We start from the raw sequence: 12,003 nt of genomic DNA on the forward strand, positions 1-12,003 counted from the left end.
AAGCGGGGAGGACGCTTTGAGGAGGGGGAGTGAGAGGGGGGAAATTGAGAAGCAATGAGGGTGGGGAGATTTGAAGGGGAGGGGTGAGGGGGGAGTTTGGGAGGGAAGGGACAAGGGGAGGGATTTGAAAGGGATGGGATATGGGGGAGATTTGGAGGGGAGGGGTGAGGCAGGAGTCTAGGAGGGGAGGGGTGAGGGGGCGTCTTGGCGGGGAGGGGTGAGGGGGTAGTTTAGGGGGGAGGGGGCAAGGGGGGAGATTTGAAAGGGATGGGTGATGGGGAAGATTTGGAGGGGAGGGGTGATGGGGAAGATTTGGAGGGGAGGGGTTATGGGGAAGCTTTTGGAGGGGAGGGGTGAGATTGGATTTTTGAAAGTGTACGATTTATGGGAAACGAACATTTATTGCAAAATGAGTTTCTTGTGACCTTCGAGTTAAAAATACGTTTAAGGACGCTTTTATTTCATCAATATTGACAGATAAAGGTGATATAATATAACAAATATCATGAAACATTTACATTTTGTAGTCCATTGTATAATCTAAATAAACATAAATGCAAATTTCGCATGTGGAAAAAGTAAGTACACCCTTGGCTCTAATCGGTGGTATTGCCCCTTTTGGCAGAAACAACCTCAAGTAGGCGTTTCTTATAACTGTCTACCAGTCTCTGACATCGATTGGGAGAAATTTTTGCCCACTCCATGCAGAATTCTTTCAGCTGTGCGATGTTTGAGGGGTTTCTTGCATGCACAGCTCGTTTCAAATCCCCCCACAACATCTCGATGGGATTTAGATCTGGGCTTTGACTTGGCCTTTCAAAAACCATCTATTTCTTTCTTTTCAGCCATTCCTTGGTGGATTTACTGGTATGTTTAGGGCCAATGTCATGTTGCAAGGTCCACTTTCGGTTGAGCTTCAACTTTCCGACAGATGGCCTCACATTATCCTCAAGCACCCTCTGGTACAATGAAGAATTCATAGTGGATTCTATGATGGTGAGCTGCCAAGGCCCTGATGCAGCAAAGCTGCCCCAAACCATAATATTTCCACCACCATGCTTTCCAGTTGGTATCAGGTTCTTGTGGTCAAATGCTGTCTTTGGTTTTCACCAAACATGTCTTCTGGTACTGTGGCCAAATAGCTCTATCTTTGACTCATCTGTCCAGAGCACATTGTTCCAGAAGTGCTGGTCTTTGCCTCGGTGTTCATTGGCAAACTTTAGTCTTGCCCTGATGTTCTTTCTGGACAGCAAAGGTTTCCTCCTGGCACACCTACCATGTAGATCAAATTTGTGCAGCCTCTTTCTAATGGTAGACCCGTGGACTTTGACATCAACAGTGGCAAGAGCTACCTGTAGGTCCCGTGATGATATTCTGGGTTCTTCGAGACTTCTTTCAGCATCTTGCGGTCTGCTCTTGTGCTGAACTTGCTGGGGCGGCCTGGCCTGAACAAGTTGGCAGTTGTTTGGAATCTTCTCCACTTGTAGATGATCTTCCGGACAGTCGAATGATTGATTTCAAATTGTTTGGAGATCTTTTTAAATCCCTTCCCAGACTCGTAGGCATCTATAACCTTCTTTCTGTAGGCCTCAGAGAGCTCTTTTGATCTAGGCATGGTGACGCCGCACACTTCAACAACAAAGAGCAAACCAAACGAAATGTCTGAGGTTTAAATAAGACAGGTTCCTCCAAGATCCTCTCTGACGATGTTCTAATCATTTGCATCTGAGCTGGTGCACCTGATTCTAATTTTAGGTATTTGAAGTAGTGATAAATGTCGGGGTAAAGCGCGGCGTTACGCGCGCTGCTTGTGAGCAAGGAGGAAGCGGACAAGCGGTAACATACAAACGTCTTTATTGTAAGACTACACTGTAACACACTGTACCGCTCCGGGCTGGGCGCCCGGTGTATACCATGAGGCCACGCCTACCCCTCGGACGTGGCCACCGCCCATTTGGTGCGTGGAATGATGTCACCACGCCAGTGGGCTTTTGTGTCCGCCACACGCGCCCCCCCAGAATTCCCGCGCACCTGGAGGGCCAGTTTGCGGGGCCGACGAATGACCCGGCCGAAGCGCCCCCTGGCGATCGGCGGCGTCCGGGGTGCAGGGATGCCAGGTGAGATGCCCCTGGCTGCTCCTGGGATGGGTGCAGGACCGGGGGGCGGCGTGGCGGCGGGGCTGGGCGGTGCCGGGGGTCCGCCCGCAGGAGGGCGGCCCCGACGTGGGGGTCGGGCCACTGGCGGTGGATGGTCCACATTGAGGTGGGCCGGCTTGAGGCGGTCTACCGAAACGCGGTCAGGAGTACCGCCGATGTCCAGGGTGAAGTGCTTCGCACGCGGAAAGGCGGAAAGGCACGCACGAAGTCTCCAGCACGCGGAAAGGCCCGTCGTACGGGGGCCGCAGTGGTGTCCGATGGGCATCGTGGCGGACGAAGACGTACTCCGCCGTGCGAAGCTCCGGGGCGACGTGCGTCGGTGGGTGCCCGTGGCATGCCGTTGGCACCGGGGCGAACCTCTGGGCGGTCTCCTGCAGAGCGGAGCGCTGCTGTGCCGCGGACCATGGTGCCGTGGAGTCGGGGAGGAACTCGCCCGGCACCCGCAGCGGTTGCCCGAAGACCAACTCCGCCGCGGATGCGCGCAGGTCCTCCTTGGGCGCCGTCCGGAGGCCCAGCAGGACCCAGGGGAGCCTGTCGACCCAGCCGCCGTCGCGGAGGGTGGCCCGGAGCGCGGCCTTCAATGAGCGGTGAAATCGCTCACACAGGCCGTTAGCCTGGGGGTGGTAGGCCGTGGTTCGGTGCAGCCGGACCCCGAGCCCCTGCGCAACCGCCCCCCAGAGCTCCGAGGTGAACTGGGGGCCGCGGTCGGATGAGATGTCTGAGGGGGCGCCGAACCGGGCGACCCAGGTGGCGATGAAAGCCTGCGCGACATCGGCCGCCGTTGTCGACGCCAAGGGCACGGCCTCCGGCCACCGGGTGGTGCGGTCCACCATGGTGAGGACGTGGGTGAAACCCCGCGAGGGGGGCAGAGGTCCCACCAGGTCCACGTGGACGTGGTCAAACCGGCGTTCCGGCACCGTGAACGGGGCCAACGGGGCCTGGGTGTGCCGGTGCACCTTGGCGCGCTGGCACGCGAGGCATGTCCTGGCCCAGCCGCGGACGGCCTTCCGGAGGCCATGCCAGACGAACTTGTCGGCGATCAGCCTTTGGGAGGCCCTCGCGCCCGGGTGGGACAGGCCGTGGATGGCGTCAAACACCTGGCGCTGCCAGCCCGCGGGCACAATGGGGCGAGGACGCCCGAGGGAGACGTCGCACAAGAGGGCCGCGCCCGCGCCGTCGAACGGCACCTCGGTGACGCGGAGGCCCGTGACGGCGGTCCGCAAGGCCTGGACGTCGGGGTCAGCGGCCTGGTCCGCTGCCATCCGGGCATAGTCGATGCCGAGGTGGACTGCGTGGGCGACGGCCCGGGAAAGGCAATCCGCCACCGGGTTGTCCTTCCCCGCGACGTGCTGGATGTCCGTCGTGTACTCGGACACGGCCGAGAGGTGACGCTGCTGCCGGGCCGACCACGGCTCGGTGACCTTGCCCATCGCGAAGATCAGCGGCTTGTGGTCGACGAAGGCAGTGAACGCCCGGCCCTCGAGCAGATGGCGGAAGTGCCTGACCGCCAAGTGAAGTCCGAGCAACTCGCGGTCGAAGGTACTGTAACGGCGTTCGGGCGGGCGAAGCTGCCGGCTAAAGAACGCCAGCGGTTGCCAAGCTCCACGCACCCATTGCTCATGCACCGCGCCCACCGCGTAGTCCGAGGCATCGGTGGTGAGGGCGATCGGTGCGCCGGGTGCGCGAGCATGGTGGCGTTAGCCAAGGCGAGCTTCGCGCCCGTGAACGCCGTGTCCATCTGCTCGGTCCAGGTAACGTCGCCTTTGCCCGGCTTACCTCGGAGAGCTTCGTGCAGGGGGCGCAGGAGCTGGGCGATACGGGGCAGGAACCGATGGTAAAAGTTCACCATGCCCAGGAACTCCTGCAACCCTCTGATCGTGCGGGGGCGCGGAAACCCCTTCACCGCCTCCACCTTGGCCGGCAGGGGGACGGCTCCATGCCTGGTGACACGGTGCCCCAGAAAATCGATTGTGGCGGCGCCGAACCGGCACTTTGCGGGGTTCACAATCAGGCCATGCTGGCCCAGGCGTTCGAAGAGCGTGCGGAGGTGGCGTAGGTGCTCTTCGCGGGACGCGCTGGCGACGAGGATATCGTCCAGGTAGACGTAGACAAAATCCAAGTCGCGCAGGACGCTGTCCATCAGTCGCTGGAACGCCTGAGCCGCATTCTTCAGACCGAAGGGCATGCGCAGGAACTCGAAGAGTCCGAATGGCGTGATGACCGCCGTCTTCGGGACGTCCTCCGGCCTGACGGGGACCTGATGGTAGCCGCGTATGAGGTCCACCTTCGAGAAGAAGGACCTGCCCGCCAAACGGGCGGAAAAGTCCTGAATGTGGGGGACGGGGTAGCGGTCGGGAGTCGTGGCGTCATTGAGACGGCGATAGTCCCCGCACGGTCGCCATCCCCCGCCGGGCTTCGGCACGATGTGCAGCGGCGATGCCCAAGCGCTCTCTGAGCGCCGAACGATGCCGAGTCGCTCCAGGGTAGCGAACTCCGCTTTTGCCACCGCCAGCTTCGTCGGCTCGAGGCGGCGTGCCCGGGCGTAGACCGGTGGCCCGACGGTGGGGATGTGATGGGCCACCCCGTGCTTGACGGCCCCCGCCGAGAAGGTGGGCCGCGTGAGGGCCGGGAAGCCGGCGAGGAGGCGGGTGAATGCGTCCGCTGCCGGAAGCGAACAGACCAACGTGGCCGGAACCGAATCGTTCGGCAAGCCGCTTGGCAAGCCGCTCGTTGAGCTGGGCAACGCACATGCGAGCGAGCTGAACGTCTCGGCCTGGACAAGCCGTCTGCGCTTGACGTCGACCAGGAGCCCATTAGCGCACAGGAAGTCCGCGCCAAGCAGTGCCATGGGCACGTCGGCGGTGACGAACGTCCATCGGAAAACCTGCCCTCCAAACCGCAGAGAGAGGCACCTTTTTCCGTACGTACGGATGGGCGTCCCGTTCGCGGCAAGCAGCGCGGGGCCCCCACCCGCGGCGTGCTTGTCTGACGTGCCGGCGGGAATGACACTCACCTGTGCTCCCGTGTCGCACAGGTAACGGCGCCCGGAGAAGGTGTCCGTTATGAACAGCAGGCTGCTCGAACGGCCGGCGCTCATCGCCACAATGGAGCGCCGGCCCGGGCGTTTCCCGACCCGTCGAAGGAGCACGGCGGATGACACCGCCGAGCTTCGTGGCCGAACTTGGCGTGGAACCAGCACCAGGTGGTGGAGCCGGAGGAGCGCGGCTGGCTCCGCCAGGCCGGTGGAGTCGACGGGTTTCCCCGCGGTGGCGGTTTTCGCCGTGGCGGTGGGCGGGGCGTGGCGGCGTTCACGAGGTGCGTATCAGCATGCTGCTGAAACTCAGCGTGCTGTAGAAGATGATGCTGTGGAACAGCAGCAGCAGCGTCGGAGGCCGTGACGGCCACGCCAACGCTCGCCCGCGTGTCCGAAGCGGCAAAGTACTTGTCCGCCTCGGCCGCCAATTGCCGGGGTTCCGTTAGCCCGGTCCCGGCCAACGCGAGGCGAACCTGCGCTGGAAGTTGGCGACGGAAAAGCGCCCGGAATAGCGAACCGGGGGCTTCGTCGCCCAACAGTGACAGCATATGGTCCATTCGGACCGACGGGCGCGTCTCACCGAGCTCGGGGAGATCCAGGAGGCGATTGGCCCGTGCGTCATCCGTGAGGCCGAACGTGGCTAGGAGTAGCCGCTTGAGCGCCTCGTACTTGTGGCCGTCCGGTGGGTGGCGAAGGACGGACACAACTCGAGCGGCCGTGCCGGGCCCGAGGGAGGCGACGACATGGCAGTAGCGCAGGTCGTCATTGGTGAGGCGCCGAAGCTGAAATTGGGCTTCGGCTTGAACGAACCAGACCTCGGCCTGGGCCTCCCAAAATTCGGGAAGTTTAATCGCCATTGACTTGTCGTTGGCCATTGCAATGGCGTCGTGTTCGGAAGGATCGCTACGGCAGATCCAACGTCGAGGGTCACCAGTAAAGCGCGGCGTTACGCGCGCTGCTTGTGAGCAAGGAGGAAGCGGACAAGCGGTAACATACAAACGTCTTTATTGTAAGACTACACTGTAACACACTGTACCGCTCCGGGCTGGGCGCCCGGTGTATACCATGAGGCCACGCCTACCCCTCGGACGTGGCCACCGCCCACTTGGTGCGTGGAATGATGTCACCACGCCAGTGGGCTTTTGTGTCCGCCACAGGGGTGTACTTACTTTTACTACATGCAAAATTTGCATTTATGTTCATATAAATTATACAATGGACTACAAAATGTAAATGTTTCATGATATTTGTTATATTATATCACCTTAATCTATCACTATTGTTGAAATGAAGATCAAGTAGCTGTATGTGGAAATATGTTGAAAAAGTCAAAACTTTACATGGGGTGTACTTACTTTATATATATCTGTGCAGTGTCTGTATTGTGTTGTGTTGTCTTGTCTTGTCACTGAACTACTTTCTCAAACTTTCGTGAAATCGTACCAAACTTCTGGTATGCACATATCTCTCCCGTCGGTATGTCCTTAGGGGGTTTTTTTGAAAAAATTTCCTATTTTTATTTTTGGAATTTTTTCGGGGAATTTTTTTTTTCAACTTCAATTGTTTATAAAATGTGATATCACGTATATTACAAATACATTTGTGCAAAATAATTGTTTGAATCATGATTGGTTTAAACAATGACAAAACGGCAACTCGGGTACTGTCATTTTTCTATATATCTACACACCTGGGCAGTGTCTGTGTTGTCACTTAACGACTCCCTCAAACTTTTGTTTCCGTGGTTGTGAAGTGTTTTTAATAACGTTGTGGTGGTTTTGAATCATGGGGTGGTGAGGTATTTTGAATTATGTGGTGGTGAGGTGTTTTTAAATCACATGGTCGTGAGGTGTTTTGAATTACGTGGTGGTGAGGAGTTTTGAATTACGTGGTGGTGAGGAGTTTTGAATTACGTGGTGGTGTGTTTTGAATTACGTGGTGGTGAGGAGTTTTGAATTACGTGGTGGTGAGGTGTTTTGAATTACGTGGTGGTGAGGAGTTTTGAATTACGTGGTGGTGAGGTGTTTTGAATGACGTGGTGGTGAGGTGTTTTGAATTACTTGGTGGTGAGGTGTTTTTAAATGACGTGATGGTGAGGTGTTTTTAATTTCACAGCTGTGAGTTGTTTTTATTATATGTTTTATGGCTGTGAGGTGTTTTTAATTTCGTGGTGGTGAGGTGTTTTTATTACGTGTTTTATGGCTGTGCGGTGTTTTTAATTTCGTGGTGGTGAGGTGTTTTTATAACGTGTTTTATGGTGGTGAGGTGTTTTTATTATATGTTTTATGGCTGTGAGGTGTTTTATTGCGTGTTTTATGGCTGTGAGGTGTTTTTAATTTCGTGGTGGTGAGGTGTTTTTATTACGTGTTTTATGGCTGTGCGGTGTTTTTAATTTCGTGGTGGTGAGGTGTTTTTATAACGTGTTTTATGGTGGTGAGGTGTTTTCAATTTCGTGGTGGTGAGGTGTTTTTATTACGTGTTTTATGGTGGTGAGGTGTTTTTAATTTTGTGGTGGTGAGGTGTTTTTATTACGTGTTTTATGGCTGTGCGGTGTTTTTAATTTCGTGGTGGTGAGGTGTTTTTATAACGTGTTTTATGGCTGTGAGGTGTTTTCAATTTCGTGGTGGTGAGGTGTTTTTAATTTCGTGGTGGTGAGGTGTTTTCATTACGTATTTTATGGTGGTGCGGTGTTTTTAATTTCGTGGTGGTGAGGTGTTTTTATTACGTGTTTTATGGTGGTGCGGTGTTTTTAATTTCGTGGTGGTGAGGTGTTTTTATTACGTATTTTATGGTGGTGCGGTGTTTTTAATTTCGTGGTGGTGAGGTGTTTTTATTACGTGTTTTATGGTGGTGCGGTGTTTTTAATTTCGTGGTGGTGAGGTGTTTTCATTACGTATTTTATGGTGGTGAGGTGTTTTCAATTTCGTGGTGAGGTGTTTTTATTACGTGTTTTATGGTGGTGAGGTGTTTTTAATTTCGTGGTGGTGAGGTGTTTTTATTACGTATTTTATGGTGGTGAGGTGTTTTTATTTCATGGTGGTGAGGTGTTTTAATTTCGTGTTTTATGGCTGTGAGGTGTTTTCAATTTCGTGGTGGTCAGGTGTTTTAAATTATTTGGTGGTGAGGTATTTTTAATGACTTGATGGTGAGGTGTTTTGAATTACATGGTGATGAGGTGTAATCGTCCCAAACTTCCAGTCTGCACCTTCCCCTCCCCTATGTGTGTGCTGAGGGGTTCTTTCTTGAAAAAAAAAGATTCAACCTAAATCTTCAACCTAAATTGTCTATAAAAATGTAATATCACAAACACAACAAATACATTTGTGCAAAATAATTGTATTATGATTGGTGTAAATCATGACAACACAGCAACTCAGGTACAGTCATTGTCCTCAGCTAAAATAAGCCCGTTCCTCAGTAACGACGCTTGGTGAGGCTCGCTGCGCTCACCTCACCAAGCTAGTATATTGTTGTGGTTTTGTAAATAAAGGCAACCCCCCTATAGTTAGTTGCACCACAACATGTAGCCTCGCTTAGTTAGTTATTTCTTATTAAATGTGAAGTATAGTCTCCTTCCCAGTGTTAGTATGCGTTGAGGCAGGTAGGGAAAGGGTAGGCCTCATTGAAGCCTGGAATGCCATGTCATGGGCCGAGGGCAAGTCTAGCAGGCCCGAGGGAGGAGCTGGAGGGCGTGGCTGGTAAGCAGTGAACAGCCAATGGGAGCTAAAGGGAGTGGCCAGGAAATAACAGCCAATGGGAGCTACAGGGAGTGGCCAATAACGGCGGCCAATGAGAGCTAAAAGGGAGTGACTAATAAGGGGCTGTCACGATACGTGAACCCCGGTGGCCAGTGGAGGCCCATGGAACATTCTAGTGGGGCTCCGGGGGCTATAAAACCCGGCCCGGACCCCCGAACTCTCTCTCTGGATTCGCTCTCTGGTCTCTCTCTGGCCAGGGACTCTGAACGTGCTCTCTGCCCTGACGACCTCTGCCTGGACTCCCTGCACGTGCGCTTTGCCTCGCTGACTTGGGGATACGCTCCTCGGATTCCCGTTACGTGCACAACTGTGATCGACATCCCTGCCGCGAACATCCTTGGGTCGATCCGCCAAACGAGCCGTCCAGGCGAACTGCACCAAGTGGCCGCGCCTTGTGCGCGTTCCCCTCTTCCTCCCCTTCCCCGAATGAGTCTGAGGGCCCTTGTCTGGGAACGTGAGTAAGGCTGTTAAGATTCTCCTCTGTGTCCCTTTTCTACAACTATTGTACATTTGTGAATAAATCCTGTGGTTTGTTTCCAACCTGGCCGTCTTCATCCTTTCACCATTGGCCTAGCATTGCACGAGTTAAAACCGCTCGATCGGGTTCAATAGTGATTAACGGCACGAGTTACGCGACGCACAAACCGCTCGGGCGTACCATACCAGCGTGACTCGTGCATGGTTCAGCCCCCGTTCTCACGGCTGCGTGTGTCGAAGGTACTCGGGTCGTGACCGTTAACCCTTCCACGCGTTAGCTGTGGGTTCGGCGGCTGGAATTGCTTAGCAATCCGCCCCCACGAGTGTAGAGTGGGTAGCGGCCTCGTGGACTCGAAGCTCGAGGGGGAGCACGGCTTAACCCCCCCTCAGTACGTCAACGAGCTCGAGATCCGATCGAGATCCACTATATATAATATACGTATATATATATATAAATTATCTAATATATATATATATATATATATACATACATATATATATATATTAGATAACTTATATATACATATATTATATATATTAGATAATTTATTTATCTTATTTATACACATATATACATATATATATTATATATATTAGATAATTTATTTATCTTATTTATACACATATGTATATATATATATATATATATATATATATATATATATATATATATATATATATATATATATATATATATATATATATATATATATATATATATATACAATATATATATATATATATATATACTGTATATGATAATATGTATATATTAGATAAGATGTGTTTAAACATATTGCTTTCAATTTATCTAGACCCGCTCTCTTAAAATAACTGTGCATGTGCACACATACGCACATCTCTCTTGTGCTAATATTTCACGCTGAAAGCACATCCATGGTTTTTCCATAGCAAAAGCTTACTCTTTTGTTTCCCTTTAATATCCCCTATCTCTTTGTTCTGCTCCCACAGCCTCACTTACTTGACTCCTTCATATGCACTCACAGTCTGCTTTCCCAACCTTGATAAAACTCATCATCCTGCATGCCAATCGTTTCCTGCCACTTGCACATTTATAAACCTCCCAATCACATCACCCTCATCTCCCTCGCTTTTCCTCCCACACACACAGGCACATTGCTCTCGGGTGTACGGCGCGTTCCCACCTACAGCAGTTTCCCAGGCTCAGCCAGTGGCCCATGGATTGTGAATCCCAAAGAACCGCACCCTGTCCGCCGTCCTCATCCTCCAGCTTCTGAACGATCGCACACGCAGCTACAGCAGTCGCCACCACCGGCTGTCCACTCATGGAACGAAGCAAGGAATGAGAAAATCTCATGAATTCGTAATGCGCTCTCTTGCGTCAATTTGTGGTGCCTGCACGACTCTGAGAGATGTGTTATTTCTACCTCTCCCTTCACCAGAGCCCTATTCTACCCTTGCTGGTGCTCATTTAATGGATGACCGAGGAATCTGCAAAGGCGAGAAGACCACATCATAATGTGCACACCATAAGCAAACCTGCCTTGTGATGAAACATTAACCCCCTTCAGTATTTCGGGTAGATTTGGTAAGTTCTACTCGCTACTACTTGTTTTTGCGTCTTCATGACAACTATCAATATAAATGGGGTGCTGTGGGGGTTGACCACCTTGTTCTGCAAGTCGTAACACTGCACACTTCCGGATGAGTGGACTCAGAAGGCTTATGGTGTGAGGAAGATAAATGAGACAGTTTCCATGTCATAAACGTCAGCTTTATAAGCCAAGAATATGAGACATTTTGAGATTATCAATATTACTATTGAAATTGGGTCTGATCTCCTGTGTAGGCAAGAAATTATAAGCAATCATTGAAAAAATATCCAACTCACTGTCATTATTTGGGAATAGCTCTAAAACTAGGGAAGCTTATAGAGCAGGCTGGGATTCCAGTAGCTCGTTGCCTTCACCATCAGTGAGTTATTAAAGTTAGAAAGACAGATTGCAGGTGAAAAGCTCCTGAAGCTGCTGCCTGCTGTTACAAATCTATATTTTTTGCAAACATGCGGTGTCAAACTCTGGGATGTTGTGGGGTGTGGTATTTATGGATGGCGGCTTTATTGATCAGCAGGTAGTGTGGAGTGATGTTTATTTTATCTAAACTCTGTGTTTGTCACTGTCCAACGAGCATCCCACTGTCATCACATCATCCACTGTCTCCTACTCTCTCCCAATATCCCACTGTCCCAATATCCCAATACTATACTGTCCCAATCCCAATAACTCAATAAATAAACAATAACTCAATAAATCAATACTGTCCCAATATCCCCTCATATCCAAATGTCTCCCAAACACATCCCACTGTCTCCCAATATTACATTGTGGAGCTATGCTCGCACGATAAAGCCGGACAAAATGGACGACACCAGGAACGAAGTTTCACTGAGCTATTTATTCTAGCTCAACTCGAAAGAACTCAAAAGCACTGAATAGCCCGTTAACACGGGCGGCAATTTATATCAAAAGTTCACCACACAAAAGCCACGCCTATCAGGCGGGGCGTGGTATGCAAATAAGTCAGCCACGCCTCTCAA

At 52.0% G+C, this 12,003-nt stretch overlaps 1 protein-coding gene across 2 annotated transcripts in view; it reads right to left on the reverse strand.

The window, feature by feature from the left end:
• LOC137436845 (reticulon-1-like) overlaps nucleotides 1-10,748 on the reverse strand; it is a 112,401-nt gene extending 101,653 nt beyond the window's left edge. The window contains exon 1 of one of the 2 annotated variants that reach the window (XM_078787153.1): nucleotides 10,592-10,748. Coding sequence is in view for 1 of the 2 variants with exons in the window: in XM_078787152.1 (XP_078643278.1) it covers nucleotides 10,596-10,626 (31 nt within the window). In the remaining variant the exon portion in view is untranslated. The remainder of the gene's footprint in view (nucleotides 1-10,591) is intronic. The other variant, XM_078787152.1, reaches the window with a different exon arrangement.
• Between the last annotated feature and the right edge of the window lie 1,255 nt (nucleotides 10,749-12,003).

The sequence above is a fragment of the Myxine glutinosa genome, chromosome 11 (assembly GCF_964187855.1).
Source record: "Myxine glutinosa chromosome 11, kmMyxGlut1.1, whole genome shotgun sequence".
Taxonomy (NCBI): Eukaryota; Metazoa; Chordata; class Myxini; order Myxiniformes; family Myxinidae; genus Myxine; species Myxine glutinosa.